General features: G+C 40.3%; 1 protein-coding gene across 1 annotated transcript; it reads right to left on the bottom strand.

The window, feature by feature from the left end:
• Positions 1-760: 760 nt before the first annotated feature.
• LOC122088864 lies at positions 761-18,916 on the bottom strand. Its single transcript, XM_042658217.1, has 4 exons — positions 18,586-18,916; positions 9,981-10,637; positions 2,107-2,147; positions 761-2,015 (listed from the first exon to the last, which is right to left on the bottom strand). Exons 2-4 carry the CDS (start codon positions 10,297-10,299, stop codon positions 996-998), a joined length of 1,380 nt encoding a protein of 459 aa, XP_042514151.1. The 5' UTR covers positions 10,300-10,637; positions 18,586-18,916; the 3' UTR covers positions 761-995.
• Positions 18,917-19,863: the final 947 nt, after the last annotated feature.

The following is a 19,863-nucleotide window of genomic DNA, read 5'->3' as shown; positions in this document are numbered from 1 at the left end:
CCCCCCCCCCCCCCCAAAACAGGTCAAGCTACTCCCACAGCTCAAATGGGGTATTGGTTTCGTACCATTTGATTTGTAGTAGTAATGGAAGCCTTTCTTAACTGGGCATTTGATAATATCATTTAGCTTCATCTCCCATTCAAAGATTTCAGTGCCCTTTGCTCATATACCGTTTAATCTGCCCAAGCAAGTTCTTTCTCCAATGCTGCGTGAACTGGATTGGAATCATAAACTCTATAAAAGGAGAAGGGACGAAGGCAAATGAAGTAGAAAAACCGTAAATGAAATAGTAAAGTCGGGGGATGCAGAGATGAGGAGCCGGAGATGGCACGATGGGCAGTGAGAACGACAGAGAGAGGAATTGCAGGGGAGAGACGGTGCAAGAGAGTGGGTTGCACAAAACGGCTGACATGCTGAGAGGGAAATTGAACAATAAATAACCCCGCTTGCTCGGAGAACCTCTTCCTAATGAGGGGGTATTTCAACCTTCAGCAGGGCCGTAATGTGACATCCTCCTGCTTGATGGTTGGTAGTACTAGAGGGGGAATCATCGACTAGCAAGATCCAAACTGGTAATATCAAGTCTCTGAAACCAAAAATTAGGTAAAACTCATCATGTCAATCTAAACGTACACACTTGAATAAATAAAAAAAAGTAACAAAAATAGCCAGCAATTCAATCCCAATGCAGATCTAGTCCCCCACAAACACGTTAGATCTCTCACTAACACAAGCTTAAAGCACAGAAATCAACACGAACTGGAGATGTGAAACATGATTCTCATCTCATCTCATCTATCAAATATTAATATAAACAAATCCAATTTTTAAACAGATGAATGCACACAGGCTCTTACCTCTTTGTGGCTCCTAAAGAGAGAGGAATATGACCAATGGCGTGGGGCCACAAAGGTAAAAAGGTAAAAACCAGTACGCATATTTGTAGTACAGCGAATTAATTCTACCAAGCAAGGACTGCCAGTTCCTAATAGCAACTACTTTCTCAAGGATCGAAAGGATCTCAAGCGTCCAACAGAATCCTGGTTCGAAGATGATGAACCGGTTTTATGGAACCCCTTCACACCAAAGAGATCTTTCCCTGTACTCCCTTTAAACATGAAGTGTTTCTTCAGATGGTTCTTTATCAATGAACCACTTCGCCGCGACACAGGCTGAGTCTGGTTTCTCCTAAAAACACCCTCAAAATGGTCCAAGGATTGGATGGTGCCATTTTTATCTCCTGGTGCATCAGAAATCACAACCCCTCGGTTTCTCCGAACTGACCTCAATGCCATTTGCAATGGCTCCGAAAAAGAGGTGGACTCTTCAACTGCATCAGTGGTCTTCAGGCACACAGGACAAGGAGGATCGTGAATCTGGCTCTTTGGCGTTGTCTGCTCTAAGCATTCCGCATGGAAGACATGGGTGCAATGTAGTACACCAGCAATTGGCATGTCACAACCTCTGACAATTCGGTAGGAACTCCATGGAGATTTCTGCCACAGAAGTCTCCCACACAACTCACAATTATGAACGCCTGCAGATTGTTGATGCAATCTTACATTCTCCAAATTTACATGCTCTGATACATCCAAGCCATCTTCATCAAAGCCCATGTCAAAACTGCTCGCATTACTGAACCTGAAACCTTCTCTTCTGGAACTTGTGCTGGGTTCTGGTGAAGCATCCATCTTCTGGAGTTCAGTGAGGTTCTTATGGAACTTAAGACTTGGACTGTTATCAGGCCAGTGAGACGATGAGACCCTACTTTCACCAGGTGTCAACTTACTAATGCTGCTTATATCCGCATAACAAAAGCCCTCACTACCTGACACAGGATTGCGAAATACTAGCGGGTAAACAGGTTTTGATATGAAAGGACGCCGACTTGAGAAATGGCGGTAGGGTAAGGATATAGGTTGTTTGCTAGTAGATTCCAATTGGCTGGAATCAGAAAGTGAGGAAGGGGACCCCAAACTGTTGGATGCTGCCAATGCTTCAGCAGCAAATCGCCTCTGCAATTGAAGGGAGGGGAACACAGAAAATGCTCAGTAACTGCACTCAAGTTAAGACAAAAGCATCTGTATAGTTGAAACATGAACTCACCTCAGCAGAGTGAGGAAACAGTGGAAGTTCAGTCCTTGAACCTGATCATAACAAAAGAAAAACTTAAAAAATCAATATGCGATGACATAAATAATAATTTGATGGCTGATTTTGACCTTAAAATCTATGATGACAAATTGATGCATCAAAATGACCTTCGAAGAAATTTTACCACAGGGATGCAAAATAATAAGAACAAGAAACAAAGCTAAAGCAGAAACAACTTTATTGGGTTTTCTTGAGAAGAAATAAAAATAAGGCATGAAATAAGGAATATGAATTAAGATCAATCCATATCAAACTAAAAGCCTCTCACTAGTTGGAGTAAACTTTCCAACACCAAGTCTGAACAAAGTAAACATATATAATTGTTTCAATACAAGATACTTATACCTTGTCCAACTGCATAATTTCCAGGCTAAAAGACAACTTCACATCCTAATCTCCTAAAAATGTAATTCATAATTTAATAAAAAAATCCATTAGAAGTAAGAAATGATTTTTTCAAACTTCAATCAATATCTATGAAACTGACTAAACACTAAATCAGAAAATAATTTATACAAAGATCATTTTTCCAAAGGAAAAAGAAGTAACAGTACAATTGTTCCCAACCACAACACTCAGAGAGAGAGAGCACCATGTAAATAAGTACCTAATTGAAAGTGTTCTTTACTTCTTTTGGTTTTATTATTGTTAAGAAATCACGGGCAGACAATAAAGGCACTATGTATCTTATTTTCCCATTTGTCTTCATCCCGTCTTTTGTAACTATTGTCATGCACTTATGTATATTTTATACCCATTCCCACCTCCAAAATTGCTCCCACCTTTTTCTAAAATCCAGAATTAGTACATGGCCTTGGGCAGTTATGCACACTCTTAAGGAACTCCTCTTCATGTTCAAGCCAGTGTCTTAAGCCACTTCATAAACACTGCATGGGTACAAGCATGAGAAATTGTTGCCCAACATTGTTTATTTTGTTCAAATGATTTAGTGAGGCAAATGTGTTGACAGTTCTGTACTTTTCCGCTCATAGACCATGATCATCACCTAGCCATGCCAGTATACCACATCAAGAAGTGATCTCGGATGAAGGGACTGACACTTGTAAAAATGTGCGGCAGTCCTGCCTGAATTTTTATTCTAGTTCAAGTCCTGCCTCTATGACACCCTTGCAGTACGCATGTTCCATGAGATAATAAGTCATCTAGCCCGAGATAAGAGATCACACAGTGTCTTTGAAGCATTTGTAGCATAATAACTGTCATAAATTCATTTTCCCTTCCCCCAAGTGAGAGAGAAAGAGAGAGAGAGAGAGAGTAAAGAATGTGAAGGAGAAATTTCCCATCAGCCGAGCAAGATTTGTGCCTAGCGAGTAGTAGGCAAATGGTGAGTCTGACTCTTAAACGTTATATCAATATCAGTGACTTTATTATCAAAAAACGCAAGCCCACATACTTCATAGCACTTCATAATTCATACTAGTCTTAACAATAAATTAGCAAAAGAATTTATTGTCTAACTACTCAGGTATCAGCTCATCCTCAACTATATGTTATGCGTGGACCCATGAAAGATAAGTTTAGGGCCCAATGTTTCACTGAACCCAACAAAAGAAATCTCTAGGGCCTAAATCAATCCAGTCAGTAATTGGGACATCAAATGCAGTCAAAGGCCCAATAGTTCTCGCTTGTTCGAAACAGCAAATTAAATGAAAGATAATCTGCCACATTTGATGGAATAAACCCCTCAGGTTTCTTACAATTTCAGATACCTTCTCTCAACTTTCTTGAAAACACATGCCTACCTTAGGCTGCTAAAACTGAGAAGATACTAATTAGACGTTCAGTTTGATTTCCCACAAGTTCTGTAATAATGACAATACCCCCGTTTATAGCAGTGATAAAAACCAAAAGTGGCAATGAGTGCATATCAATGTGAACCTAATGATGGGAATGGATTTTCCTCTTCCTTTTTATTATTTGGACATAAAAGGGCATTTTTTTGTCCTTAAAAATTGTTTACAAGCTCCATCAACTGGTCCAAGCTTGTTGAGGGTATTGAGTTTTAATAGTTTGTTTGTGTAAGAAAGTGCTCAATTTATCTCAACCGTATAGTCACCTAACAGAAGGAATCTAATTACAATGTGTCAAAAGTTCCTAAGGAGGTCAAGATCATTTGACAAAGTTCAAGTACATACATGGTTCTTAGACTCGAGCAAAACATGCGAAATTTCGCAGGTCAAAACGAAACCATAGGGGATTTTTAAAAATCTCCTGTTTCGACAGGTTTCGACCAAAATTTCGACATTTTCGACCTGGTTCGACCATTTGGGCTGAACCAGGTCCTATTTAAGTGCTTTGAATAGGAAACCAGCCACTGTTTTGAACATATTTCGACCTTCACAAGAGCATTTTCTCTCCCAAGTGTGGGAAACATGGGGAAACAGTGAAAATTTCTTCAAATCTAAGGCTGATTAGTGCTTCCTCTACACAAGAAAATCATCTTGGACAAAAAAGCAAGTTCTAAGTTCTCCAAAAATCATTTTTTTATATAATATGTTAGTAAATATGGTAGAATCATGTCAATTTTTTATATGTTGCTTAAGAGGACCCGATCTACGCATTCACGGGGGCCGAATTTTTTTTTTGCATGTTAATGCTTTTTTTTTTTTTTAAATGCATTTACATACAACATTTTTTTGAAAAAAAATGGTTTAATAGTTGGTCTTTGGTGTTCAACTTAATACATGTTGAACATCATCAGCCGATCTACAAGTTGATGGTTTCAGTTTTTTTTTTTTTTTTTTTTCATTAAATATATGCTGAAATTATTTAAAAAATATAAATAATTACGAAAAATTGTCTATTATGGTTTAAAAATTCAAGAAATTTATTGAATGTATTACAAATGCATTTACAATAAACTAACGTGATGTTTCTTAATTATTTATTAATTAAATAATTATTTTTAAAATAATTTTTTAAAATATTTTTAAATAGGGAAAAAATATAATGCTTTGTTGGGAATTTGCAGTAATCTTTAATTGTTCTAATGAGTCATTATGGATGCATATATGTTTATAAGTGATCTCTTTTTTTGTTTGAACAGTGTTTCTCTGAAGATTTTAAGTGTTGCATAATGAGTGATAGAGGTGGGGACATTGCATGGCTGCATAGGAGACCCCTATCAGCTAATAAGAGGAAGTCACAATGTAATTATTGCCAGAAAAAAATCATGTCTGGTGGGGCCACAAGATTAAAGTGGCATCTAGCATGTGGGCACAGGAATGTATTGGGCTGCCCTAATGTATCCAATGAGACCAAGAGGAGCATGTTGGAGCATTTAAAAGGAGGGTTGCAGAAGAGGAAGGAGAAGAGGGCAGTTAGGGATGAATACCATGATGCTTGTATTGAGTCATTGCTCGAGTTGGGGGAGCAAGATTATGACAGTGAGGAACCTGACTTGGATGATGTACACACGGCACAAGAGGCTGAACAATTGAGGAGGACTTTTGTAGCAAGCATAGCCCAACTTGATATTGATGAGGAAAGACGGGTACAGAGGGTTAGGGGAGCTGGTTCATCTCGAGCACTTGAAGAAGACCCTGAGCCACAAAGGAGGAGATTGAGAAATAGAGAGCCAGATGTTCCGTTGAGGAGGTCCCAGAGTGTGAGGGACCAAGCCCCACCCCCACCCCCACCACCAGCACCAGCACGTAACCGTAATGTTGATGTTCTCCAATCTGATCCTGCACTATATCGAAGGCAGGACTCGAGACAGTTAAAATTGAAACAAGTGTGGACCAATATTAAGGAGACAGTGGGGATGGCTTTCTCCAAGTGGGCTTTCTATCATAGCATTCCAGCTAATGTGACCACAGGGTCATATTATCAAAACATGCTGGATGAGATTGGTAGGGCTGGTCCAGGTGTGAAGGGGCCAATAGCTCATGAGATGTACAATGTATATTTACCAAAGCAAAAGAAAGAGTTGGTAGATTACATTGCAGATCTGAAGCCAATGTGGGAGTATTATGGGGTGACTATGATGTGTGATGGATGGACTGGACCCACTAGACGGTCCATCATCAATTTCATGGTGAACTATGATGGAAGGACAGTCTTCCTAAAGTTAGTTGACGCATCCAGTGAGAAGAAAGATGCAAAATACATCTACAACCTCTTGAAAGAGGTGGTGAAGGATGTCGGGGTCAAGAATGTGATACAAATTGTGACTGATAATGGGAGCAACTTCAAGAAAGCTGGGGAAAAGCTAATGAACAATCAAAGGTACCATCTATTTTGGACTCCCTGTGCAGCCCATTTTATAGATCTCATGTTAAAAGAAATGGGAAATTTGAAAATTGTAAAAGGTGTGGTAGAGAAAGCGAGGCAGGTGACCACATATGTGTACAACCATGGGTTTGCTCTAAACTTGGTAAGAACAAAATGTGGTGGGGACTTGGTGAGGCCATGATTGACAAGGTTCACGACGAACTATATTGTCTTGAAGAGCTTTAAGACGAAGAAGTCTGGATTGAAATCCATGTTTGCTTCTGAAGAGTGGTTTAATTGGGACGGATCTAACTCTCAGGGAGGAAAAGCAGCCCAGGCCACTATATCTAGTGAAAATTTCTGGGATGATGTCAAGAAAGTGGTGAAGATATTAGATCCAATAGTGAGCGTCTTGAAGTTGGTTGACTCACAGAAGAAACCCACCTTACCAAACATATGGGCAGCCATTGAAATGATGAAGATGGAGGTGGAAGCGGTGTACCGAAAGGGTAACAAGAAGTTCCTTGCCATAATCAAGGACCGCTGGGAGAGGCAGCTCATGCATCCTCTACATAAGGCTGGTCAGTTTTGCTTTATTCACCTTACTTGAACTTGTTAATACTGACATATACTTTTGCTTGCCCAATGTTCACCTTAACTATTTTCAGCTTATTACCTAAACCCCAAGTATCAATACAAGCATAGGCTTGGCTTGAGAAATGATCTTATAGATGCAGTTCACACCGTGGTGGAGAAGATTGAGTCAAACCCAACCGCATAGAATATCAACACGGAGGTGGGTGTTGAAGTTATTAATTGATGCAATTATTAACCTAGGATATGAACATTAAGTTGCTAACATTAGTCATTAGTACCCACATACAAATGAAAGCCTTTAGGGATGGAACTGGGAGTTTTGGCGGTGCAGAGGCTGTTGCGAATCGAGATACCACTGCTGCTGGTTGGTCCAATGACCTTGTTCTTTTATTTCATATTCAGATATTCAGCTATGAACCATCATAGAAACCCACCTAATAGTCTTTCATTGTTTTATGCAGCTGCATGGTGGGTGCAATATGGAAGAGACTCACCCAACTTGTCTAAAGTAGCAATTAAAGTGTTATCTCAGACATGTTCCCCCACTGGATGTAAGCGCAATTGGAGTACTTTCAACCTCATACACTCCAAGAGACGGAACAGATTGGGTGTTGCACGGCTGTCTGACTTGGTCTATGTGCACTATAATATGAGATTGAAAGAAGAGCACATACACCTTGGCATGGAGAATGATACTACCCCAATCGAGCTTGCTGACATCATCCAATTTGAGTCGGATGATGAAGATCCCCTTTATGAGTGGGTAAGAGATCGAGGTGAGCCACTTTTAGATGAGGCAGGTGGTCGGCCTAGTAGTCAAATTGCATCAGGAATGAGTGTTAATGTAGAAGAATATATGTCAGAAGAGGGGAGAATTCACGCTGAGTCACCACGTCCATTTGAGGCCCACCCTGGTGCTGGAATTGAAGACGAAGAGTATCAGTCCCTCTCATCAGATTACACTCGGTCCCCTAACCAGACACAAGATGATGATGGTGGTGGTGGTGGTGGTGGTGGTGGTGGTGGTGGTGATATTGGTGATAGATTAGCTGCCATACGAGCTGAAGAGGAAAGATTAGCTGCCATGGAAAATGACACGGTTCCACAACCATCTCCAGTCAGATTCACAGGGGAGACTGAGTTCAAACATGCCACGTAAGATGATCATGGTTCCCGAGAACAAAGAGGCTATAGTAGAGGACCACGCAGAAGGTTTGGGCCTCATGATGAGGCAGATGAGATGGGCCAAAGCATGGATATATCTAGTTTGTCTGCCACAATGGAATCCATGAGTTTGGGACAGGGTGGAGGATGTGGGCATTGGCATGCACCAGACTTTACTGACTCGAGCCCTAGTCCAGTACATTATGGTGATAGTGGCTTTGAGAGCACCGGATCAGCTGCATCGCATTTTGGGTATCCGGGACAGTATGATGCATATGCTGGTGGACCATCATCCTTCGAGAGCACGGGTTCATTTGGATATGGTAGTGGTTATGAAGAATATGGTGAATCTTCTTCCTAATTCAAACAAAAGGGTTCTCAAGGTGGTGGGTCATCTTTTGTTGAGAGTATCTTTGCGTATCCATCCCAACCTTCTGTGCCATACCCACAAGGGCCACAACCTATGATTGTGACTAACCCATTCCTTAGGTTGAGATACCTAGCTAATGTTGATGATAAATCTTATACAAGAGCAGTGAGAAACTACCAAGATAATTGGGCCCAAAACATGTCATGGGATGCATATGTCTCTCATTCAAAAGAGTGGCTACGACATCTACAGTGGTACGCAGTTCGTGGGATGAAACCGCCTAGACACTCAACTTGGAATTGAGTCACTACTTTCAAGTGTTGATTAATTGAGTCACTCCTTTTGAGTGTTGACAGATAATTGCTGATGATGTAATATTTTTATCTATTTTGGATCATTTGGATTATGTTTTATGTTTTGATGTGGATTGTAGACTATATATATTCATTATGTAGTAAAGTTTCAGAATTTAAGCCAACAAGTCAGCGTAATGATTATTGAACCTTTGGTTCACCACACAAGTAAGATTTTGTGTTTTTTTTTTATGAAACTAATGATGTGAATGTGTTAGAAATGTTTAAAATATGTTGTACACAAAAAATCAGACAAAAAAAACACTGTTTGGGGGTCGAAACCTAAGTTTCCACCATACAGGGAAAAATTCCCCGGTATCCTCAAAATTTCCCATGTTTCCCACGAAATTTCGGTCTCCCCATAGGTCAAAACCTGGTCGAAACCCGATACCGCAAACCTTGAGTACATATTTAAGTTGTCACAAACCTGAGGAGGTCTAGGTGTAATTTACCCCTTTCATTTTAATCATGTGTCATCCAGAATTTTTATTGGTTTTCATCTTTTCATTTTTTTTCCGCCACAAATGGTTGAGAGTTAGCCCTAGACCCCCTCTTCCCAGTTTTAACACTTCAACATGTGATACTTTAGTAATTCACTTCTCTTACTAAAAGTTAACATTACTGTTTTGCTATGGTATCATTTGAGTTTTTGAGGTTCAAAACCCTAACATGAGCCACTTACTTGGGGACACAACCAAAGTAACTCATAAAAAGTACATCAGAAGATAATATTATACATGCATAGACAAGTCGTCTCTCCTTTGGTCAAGTAATCAACTAGCTAACGGTCAATCTGAACTGACCAGTAAACTTTCTTTGTCACACTATTAATTGTTTACATACTTCCATTAAAAATACAACATTTATATAATAAGTTAGCTGACTTAGAGAACTTCAACGCCTAACCTAAAGTAGATTCTTTTCAGGACTGTTAACCACCAGAACTACAGTCCAACAAGTGGATCACAAGAATAACATGATATCCGAGAGATATATCCTCAGCAATAAGAGCGAAAATCATTGGAGAGCACATTTTAAACTGAAAAAAGTCACAAAAAGAACTGATAACAACGCCACGTCTATTTACAGAACAGACAAGTTTAGATTACCTCCCACAGATGAGGTAGAAGAAATGCCCAAGTTGAGTTTCTGCACTGGTGGCGTCCACTGAGGGGCCTGGAAATTTTCAGACGGGCTTTCAAAATAAGAAAGCACACCATCAGACACAGAGTGGTGATGGTTGGAGTACTGGTCACTGCTCAACCTGCTTCTGCTTTCTCTATTATTTGAGGATAATGATGACTCATATCGTGGAGCGCCACAGGACCCACGAGGTAAACCATTTGACTGGAATCTAGAATCCCAGCTCCTCGAGGGAGGAGGAGAAAAGCTTGAGTTTGTCCGCCACAGAGGTTCACCAGGATCCATGGAAGAGCCCCTTCTTCCTGTATTTGAGTTTGCTCCATGTGGCCTGGCGGCCACACAACAAAGGGCACCCGTCCTAGCTATTTTTTTTTGAAGCAGCAATTAAGAAGTGCTGTTGTCTAAGGGACCAATAAGTTCTATAAATATGGACCCAACCGTCCAAGTTAAGCAATTTCCAAGTTCATCAGAAATCTGTAAAGAAGCAATTATTCCCCAACACATGCAAGTGTAGTTACACCTACGGTCTAACAGCCAGATGTCACTTCTTAAAATTCAATTCCCAGCTTCTATCTTCCTTAACAGCCACTCCTCTCTGGTACTTACACTCAAAAGTGTCCCTTCTGTAAAAGGAATTCAGCTATTAAAGTCAGTCAGTGCTAAAAATAAAGGACAAAGGAGATTTCAGCATTCAAAAATATTAAATGCAAAATAATGCGCCAATTCTATAAGAGAACCACAGGACAAACTAGTATCAGTTTAATTACAAGGGGATCACAACTCTAGGTCGGTTGAGATATCAAAATTCCACTACAATGCTTTGGCAGCTGGACCAAAAAAAAGGGCGTACCCGGTGCACTAGGCTCCCGCACGTGCGAGGTCCGGGGGGGCAAGAACTACGCTATGGCAGCTAGACACCATGTTAAAAAGTGAGAGATTATAACTTCTATGATATGGTCCTAATGAGCAGAGAAATTAGTCATTTAAATATCAACGAAAAAAAAAAGTATACAATAATATGTGGCCTTTTACAGGATATCACAAGCATATTATTTTCAAAAGGAACCACAAATTGATTATCAACATATAAAAAATACAAAAACAGTGCAAAATGATGAAACGAATAACTTTCCAGATTAAAAAATTGAACTAGACACTAGATACTTGTTGAGATCCCAAAGGAATGGCTTCTCTAATAAGCAACAGCATTAGCTGCAGAGTGGGGGAGAGCAGTTGACTACCACCTAGAAGATTTTTGCTCCCCCAAAAGTGACAGTTTCATTCGGAAAGGTATTTCTATAAAAAATCACTATTACAAAACTAAAACAGTTACTACTCAATTCAAACAAACTACTCCTAAATATTGACCAAAGTTTCAGTTTTGAAGAGTTCAGAAACATCTTCAAGAAATATCGTGATATTACATAGTTTTGAGAAATTAGTAATTTCATCAACTTTGAGCTGAGAAATTTTCTTTCAGAAAACAATTTTGAGAGATTGAATAAATGATGGTTTATTGTCAGTAAAGTTAGTAGAATATCAATATAATGCTTCCACCTATCTAAATCCTTCAGAATCATGAGGAAAAGAACAAAGATCAGAGAGAAATTTCATTTGGACAAACAAGAAACAGAGGGGGCAAGGAAGAACTCAAGCTGAAATTCTTTCCAGGTACCAGATGCTTTCGATAAAAATATGTTATTAAAAAATAGAAGAACTCAAAATTATGATAGAATTTTTAAATTTGTAGCCTGATTTAGTATAGATATGAGTAAATACACTATTAAATACATCCATGTACCTGGGATGTAAGATAGATACTTTTAGTATAATCACTCCTGTAGTGAATAAACGAAATAAACTAAAAACATAAATAATTTAAAATAACCCATCCATGTACGTTTGATGTCCTGTAATCACTTACTACAGAAATTTTATAACTAGAAATACAATATAAAGAAGAGAATAATTTCCTCAAGTAAAGATAAACCTGACAGTAAAAATGGGCACCATGACATATGCATGGTATGTCTCATCTAATTTTGAGGCTAAACTATTTAAACACACAAAACATTTCCAGAACGCGTATGAATAATAGGAAGCATTGCTTCTTCATGAATAATACCTTAAGAAAATGAAATAACAATTTAAATGATATTTGGCATAAATAAATGTCAAAGCATAAGGCGACAGTCACCTAGGCCCTAGGCAAACCACATGGATGCCAAGGCTTGACAACTACGATTGATACCAGAAATATATTCTCTAGCATCAAGGTTTAGACGCATATGCACTCTGGATTGCGAAAACGGAATCTATCTACAATATAGCCGTAATTCCACACAATATGAAGGGGAGAATGATGAAATTTTACCGTGACGGGTAGGTTCTTGAGGCACGCCTGTTTGATGACATTACTAGACAGCCTTTAATGAACTAAAAGGCCCACGAAATTTTGAATCCAGGGAACAAGTTATGCTCTGAGCACAAGTCCCTCACGTGATTACCTTGAACCACAAAAGGAAGATGCATGCGATGAGACGAGCACAAGCTTTTGAGCCCAACCATGGATCATGTGCTAAGCCCCCCGACCAGCAGGAAGGGTACCGGTACCGACCACAACATCAGCCACCGAGGAGACTAACGATTGTCCGAATTGTCAAGCATGGTACTAGAAACACATCAGTCTCCTCGACCACTGGAACCACATTCAAGTAATTACCAAGACACATGGACGATCAAGCTAGAAGAGTACCAACCAACGAGGTTGATGAAGAGCACACCCCGGAGTGTGCACACCAAGGCAATTAATTCCAGATTTACTCTTTTTTTTTTTTTTTGGATGAATAAAAGAATTCATTACAAAGAGGAAAAAACCAAATACAAGGGGGCGAAAAGGGGCAAACCCTCAAGGGGGAGGGGGACAGAACAGGGAAAAAACCTACAACAAAAACCAATTAGCCAGAAAAGAGAAAAAAGGGGGAAACATCATGGGGTGGGGGGAGAAGAATGAAAGAAGGAAGGCCCCAGGAGACAACAATGAGCCTCTTCCTTGGGGAATTGCAGACTGGACGATAGCGAAGGCAGCCAAGTTTGGAGCTAACATCGAAGAAGATGGCTTTCCACACCTTGTCAAAAGAGCAAGTGTCACAGATGCTAGGCCCACTAAAGGCCATATCAACCCAGATCCATTCTCTAGAAAGGGGTAGGATAATCTTGTTAGAAGGCCAACGGGAGGAAAGGACTCTTCCAAATCGAGGTAGAGAAGGGGCAAGAGAAGAAAAGGTGATCTGCACTTTCGGTTCCATTCCAGCAAAGGCAACAGGAGGACGGGACCTAAATGTAAAGATAAATGAGAACAGACTGTATGGGGAGGTAGTTGGAGATAGCACGCCAGGCAATGAAACTGTGATGGGGAATGTGCCCCTTAAACCAAATGATGTTGCGCCAAGGCATTAGAGGGCCTTTGGAGCGAATGAATTCCCAAACAAAGGCAGAGGTGAAGAGTCCCGATGGGGGGAAGAGGACTAGAGATCGGCCAGGGGGAGGGGAGTTAGGAGGGAACCATCCATCAGGGGAAAGGATGGACTCCAAAAGGGTGGATCTAAACAGGCCCAAGGAGTAGATGGAACGGGGAGTAACATAGGGAGAGGAGGATACCCGAGGGGTGCCATGGGTCTAACCAAAAGGAAAAGGAAGATCCATTGCCGATGACATAAGAAAGAGCTTGAAGGGCCAGGGGCCTAAGGCTAGGAATTTAACGCCAAATTCAGGAAGCATCCGACGAGGAGGCGAACCAAAGGGTATCAGTTTTACGGAGGGAGGAGTACACCCAGGAGACCCAAATACTTGGGTGCTTGGAGACAGTTTTCTGAATGAGCTTAAGGATGCCCCTCTTTACAGTTTGTCTCAACCCCAAGCTGCCTTCCGATTTGGGGCGACAAACATTTGTCCAGCTCATAGGATGGAGGAATTTAAAGGGCTTGGCTCCTTTCCAAAGGAAGGAACAAAGGAGAGAGTTGATGGATTTGGAGATGGCAACGGGAAGAGTGAAGATGCCAAACCAACATATGTGCAACAATTAAAGAACCGATTGGACGAGCACAAGGCTACCAGCATAAGAAAGGAGTTTACCTTTCCAAAGCTAAAGCCTTTTCCTCAGCAGGTCAAGCAAGGGGAAGCAGTGAGGGGGCGGAGAAGCAGGAGGAGATCAGAGGAAGGCCGAGATATTTGGAAGGAAAAGAACCAAGGGAAAAGTCAGAGAGAGAAAGGAGATGGGCTTATCTTTCAAGAGAGACACCAGAAAGGAAGAGGTTCGATTCGAGAAGATTGATACGAAGACCTGAGAGGGATTCAAAGAGGAGGGAAGACATGATGGAGGAGATGGTAACATGATCGGCTTTGGAGAAAATCATGAGGTAGTCCGCAAAAGCGAGATGGGTGAGAGCCTAAGAGATCTGCACTTGGGGATAGGAGAGATGAGGTGTTGATCCGTGGAGGACTAGATGGAGCAAGAGAGAACCTCAAGAGCTAAACAGAAGAGGAAGTGGGAGTGCGGAGCAACTGATATACATAAATACGACCAGCCAGTGGGGTAAGGACACATGTACCGACCACAAATCATCATCACAGCCAACCACATGTCCACCAACTTATCCCTTGAGCAGAAAGCCCATTACAGCTATAACACCCCAGGAGATAATCCCCATTATCGTACCCCATGACTCTCCATCATGACCCACGATCAAGGTAGGGGTTATAGGGCCGCACACAACAAAGAAAGTGAACAACAGCCCTCCAATAACCGTCGAGACCGGCAAGGATAAAAGATCTAAAAATCAGGCATTGACACACGCACCCCAACTCTACTTTGTTTCCCTTTTTCCACACTGTATGAAAAGATTCTAACTTAAGCATCGGATAGTCCCCCACCAGAGCCTTCTCCGGTCATCATTCCCTCGCTCTCTGTGTGCAGGACTAGCTAAACAGTATTTTGCAACATCACCAACAAAACACCAACTATGTTATTGCAGCACTCGAGGCTAACCCAAAAAACCTAGTTTGTGAGCCTATGAAGTCCCACTGATGGAGATACTAGTGACGTCGGTAACGGAGATGCGAAAGGTGAAGATGATATTAAGACATGACTCCCAGCATTGAAAAGACTATGGACATTGAAGGACGACTTGAAGAGTACAAGCTTGAAGAAGATAAGGTAAAAAAAAGGGCTAGAGTACAACCCCATGATACATTTGAGGTCATTGAAGTTGAGCATGTGGACTTCGTCATTCCATCCAGTATTTTGACGAGCGGGCACCTCACATCCCAGACTAAACCCATATAATCAAAGAGTTGCCTGGATTTTTCTACAAAATGAAGCACAACATGAAAATCCTTCCCACAATTTTCAAAATTCGAGGACAAACTTTTTTTTAAGATGGGGAAAGTTGATGTAGATGGAGCTCGTAAAGGAAGGGGACAAGTGGTCCAGTGTTGGCCCAAGATTTGGGCCATTCTTCAACGCATCAAGCAGTACCTTTTGGTACTATTCCAGCCTGTCCATTGGGGTTAAGCAGCATCTAGAAGAATAAAATCCCCTCCATCAATTCTGATTTTGTCCTCTTATGTACCTTAGTCAGCAAGGTACATCTGGGGACAATTTCTAGAAGTCCATATCAGCAACGAGATGGAGGAATTGATTCTGCTTTAAAAAGGGTCCTTTAGTTTCCTTTTATGACTTCTCTTGTTAAACAAGTAGCCAGTTTCAGCATAAGGAAAGTTCTAGTTAGGATTAGTTTATTTTTCTATGTTATTTCCTTTTTAATTACATTCCTTTTTCCCAATTAGTTCCCTATTTTGTAACCTTCTATTTTGAAGGAGTTGTTGTGCCTATTTAAGAGGCCAAATGATTGTAATTGAGATAGATTTAATTTAATAAACAAAGTTGTTATCTTCATGGACTAGGATAGTCGGCTGAGAGGGTGAGAGGCCCAAGGGGAAGGTGACAGTCCTGAACCAAACTACCATTCTTCTTCCCCCTTTCTCATCCCTCCATCCCTTGTGTTTTTCTTTTATTTATCATTCTATTCCGAGTATTGAAGATCCCCAACGATTGCTGATCAGAAGACCTCACATTTCTCCCATCGATCTCAGTTTTTTCCAGCTTTCTGGACAAAAGTTTGAAGCCTGGTTCTTCAAACTCTGAGATCAGATCAGAGTAGGCTTTGGGGGCTTTGTTCTACACCCCAGAGTTACCTTCGACCAGAAGATTGAAGCCATCTGAGGCCTGCTGCTGCTGCTGCTGCTGCTGCTGCTGCTGCTCCTCTTGCCCGAAATCACCCAAAAGTTTCCTTTTTCATGCAAGCAGCATAACTCTCGACCTAACCAGCAGAATTTGATAAACTTTGAGAGTTTGTTTGCCTACATAGGAGCCTCCTTTGATCCAAATTTCAGGCTCAACTGAGCCCTATCGTGCGAGTTACAGATCATCCTACTTTGACCTAATCTGGATCTTATTTCTCAGTTATGGTTCTGTACGCACTTGAGCCTATTATTTGTTTATTGTTTGGAGCCTATTCTTAGTGTTAACTGGGATTGATTACATCTTTAATCTTCCTTACGTCATCCCCCTTGTTTCTTTGTAAATCCTGTCGTTCAATCTTCTAGGTGGGCGGGGAGGGAATCCCCCCTTTCTTCTCTTGAATAAAATTTTGTTTGTTGTTAAAAAAAAAGTTGCTTTACCAGGATGAGGGTAGTAATGGTCGGAAAACCATTTCCAACAGTAATGAAATATTATGAGGGAGTAAAAGCCTGTTTTTAGTATTCTGGTGAATGATCACATCAGCTCAAAAACAGTAGCCGTATTAAAGAAAGAAAGAAAAATCCAGCAGCAAATCAGCAATGGAGTAAAGGTACCATCTTGAATATCTAAGCCAACCATAACCAAATAGGTTTTCTCTAACAAGTAGGAGTAAGGGGCTACCATGGAGGATCTAAAGACTTATGACTCTTTACTGAGTCTTCAAATACTAAAGAGACTTCTCTGTTGCATGATTCAAAAGGTGAAAATAAATCTAGCTGAGATTTGAAATTTTCAAAAAATTAAAAATAAAAATAAAAATAAAAAACAAATCCTAGACTAGAAGGCTTAGAAGTTGGCAGGCTCATCATTGAATGAGGGTGCAATAGAAACACTAGGCATGTGGGAAGTCTCTTCCAAACTTTTTAGTCTCCATGCATTCAACGTGTCTACAAATATACCTTTTGGAGGCTCAAATGGACAAACTAAACTGTGGAAAGCAGAGATTCAGCAAGTACTCTTGAATAAAGTCAAGACACCAAATCAAAGAGTGTAGGTAAAATGAACGCATCATTAGTGAACCCGCAAGAAGGAACGGCAACTTGCCAAGCCTTGAAAGTTATGTTACAGTCAGTGGGACAAAACTATTGAGGGTACTTGAATATTATGCATAATGGGATGTCCCTAACATATATATATATATATATAGAGAGAGAGAGAGAGGGAGAGAGATAACTTGATCAAAAATATCAACAAATTCTCGCATAGGTGCAATGAAATCAATTTTTTTAATGGTCTGCTACTACATCTCCATTGAATTTTAATATTTATATCAGAATAATGGAAACACCCATGATTCAACAAATCAGATGCACTTTTATCTTTTATTGATTTTAATTTATCCATGTTATGTAGTGAATAAAGGTAAAAAAAACATATGAATGCACCACCGCTAACACCTTAACAAGTTTTTCTTTCCTCTATTTTTGATCGGCGAGTAATGAACATCACTAGATCAAGGATAATCAATGCCATCTAAATGGATCTTCAGCCATGTTACTCAGAATCATGAGAAAGAAACACAGGGGAAAATATAGATTCAATTACTCATCACAAAAAATATGTGATTCGTTTTTAAGCAACAAACGCTTCATTAGAAGATGTGACACTTCATTTGAAAGGCCACAGAGGAACCCCAGCGAGAAAGTGCCAGATATTTGTAGAGCTTCCACTGTGCCCCTTTTGCTTAATCGTATGCCAACGAATTGCTCGACTTAGTCCTAAAAGGAAAGAGGTATTCATGGTTCGACCTATCTAATCCAAGCTTTGCTATGGAAAAATAGGTATTCATTGAAGGTCACGAATTCATGTGATGGCTTCAATAGGAACCAAGTAGAATCCTATAATACCATTCAGTTACTAGAAGATACAAATGAGGGCAACGATAAACGCAATCCGGGTACTCCAAACCACAGAGAGATGGAAAGGAGGTAGACAATGAATATAGCATTGGAGAATCAAACGATAAACGAATTTTTGGGAAAACTGACAGATTGAGAGGGGATTCCAAGAATCAGGAACAATGACGAGATTTCTTTTTCTCCCGAATCCACCGAAAGCAATCATGTTTTTGTGTAAAAATAAAAATAGAAAATCAATAAAATTTAGAAACAGAAATAAAATCTGGAACTACCGAGAAATCTTCTCACAATCACATAATACAGAAATTAAAGGAAATGAAAATTAGCAACGAAAAGGAGACACGTACATACCTTCAAGACCGGGGACGATTTCTAAGGCCTGATGCCGGAAGATGGCGAATAAAGAAACCCTAGCTTTGATAAAGACGGTGAAGAGGTGGGCGGATTTTATAAGCTGACAAGTGTGTGTGTGTGTGTGTGAGAGAGAGAGAGAGAGAGAGAGAGAGAAGATAGAAATGTGGAAAAACCCTCCAAATCCAAAAGTCGAAAGAACTGTAGTGCCACAAAGTGGTATGATAGGGAAGAGAAGAAGCTGTATTTGCAATGTCTCCCCCTCAATCGCTTTTCTTCTCCCTTCCTATATAGTATGTGTGATGTCGTATTTACATTTGGATGCTTTAGGCCATTAGCCTTCAGGGCCGTGGCGGTGGTGAGTGCGAGTTCCAAACAATTGTTAGGGGGCCGCGGACAAGCGTACGCTCACTTGCATTTATTCACTTTTACAACTGCTGCGGCATTCCAATCCTCCACTCACTTACTACTACTATTGCCATGTTTATTCAGGGAAATTTACAACGTCACCCCCTAGAGAATGTCATAATTATAAGAACACCCGCTATGTTTCATCAAATTAGCCTCAGACCTCTTCAATCATTGTTAAAAAATATACCTGATTTGTTGATGTTATCAACTATATTTTATTTTAAATATCAAATGCCCTTATTAAATACGGAGTACCAAAAATATCCTTATAATAAGTTTTGGACCCTATTTCAATACCTAATTTACCTTTCTCCCAAATCATAATTGTTGGACCACAGGCGATCGTTCAGAGCAGCAGCAGCGACAATGAACGGCAACGCACGGCTACCCGCAGGACCTCGCGGTGACCAACAGGACATCCTCTCTTGCATTGGCTTGCTAGGACAGGGCTTGTTGACTCCACTGGTGTTATTGTGATTTTTGCAAAGATGGTCGGACAGTGGAGAGGAGAAGTATTCACCGACAACAGAACTAACAATACTCAACTGTAACTTGTCTGAACCCTTGGTCGCAGGTATGAAGAGAATGAGAGAAAAGAGAGAAAAGAGATAAAAGAGATAAAAGGGAGAAAGAGATAAGGATAGTGAAATGGTAAAATGATAAAGATAGGTATTTTTGGGATGATGAAAATAGGTAAATTATCAATGTTTTACTCATCAGGAGAAAAAAGTCATTTGATAGCACTCCTTTAACAATAGGGATCTAAATCTAATTTGATGAAATAGATAAGGTATTCCTATAATTGTGACATTCTCCAGTGGGTGGCACTATAAATTTCCCTTTTATTTACTACTACAATGACTACTC

This window comes from Macadamia integrifolia, chromosome 9, assembly GCF_013358625.1.
Source record: "Macadamia integrifolia cultivar HAES 741 chromosome 9, SCU_Mint_v3, whole genome shotgun sequence".
Taxonomy (NCBI): Eukaryota; Viridiplantae; Streptophyta; class Magnoliopsida; order Proteales; family Proteaceae; genus Macadamia; species Macadamia integrifolia.
Note: the sequence above shows the minus strand (reverse complement) of the source record. Positions and strands in the feature narration are given on the sequence as shown.

Bases quoted from the DNA above. Each gene is read 5' to 3' on its own strand.
- LOC122088864 (XM_042658217.1), bottom strand. From the start codon at position 10,299: ATGGATCCTGGTGAACCTCTGTGGCGGACAAACTCAAGCTTTTCTCCT. The intron at 2,148-9,980 runs GTAATCTAAACT...TGTTATGATCAG, and splicing joins TTCTACCTCATCTGTGGGAG to GTTCAAGGACTGAACTTCCA. The intron at 2,016-2,106 runs GTGAGTTCATGT...CTTCAATTGCAG, and splicing joins TGTTTCCTCACTCTGCTGAG to AGGCGATTTGCTGCTGAAGC.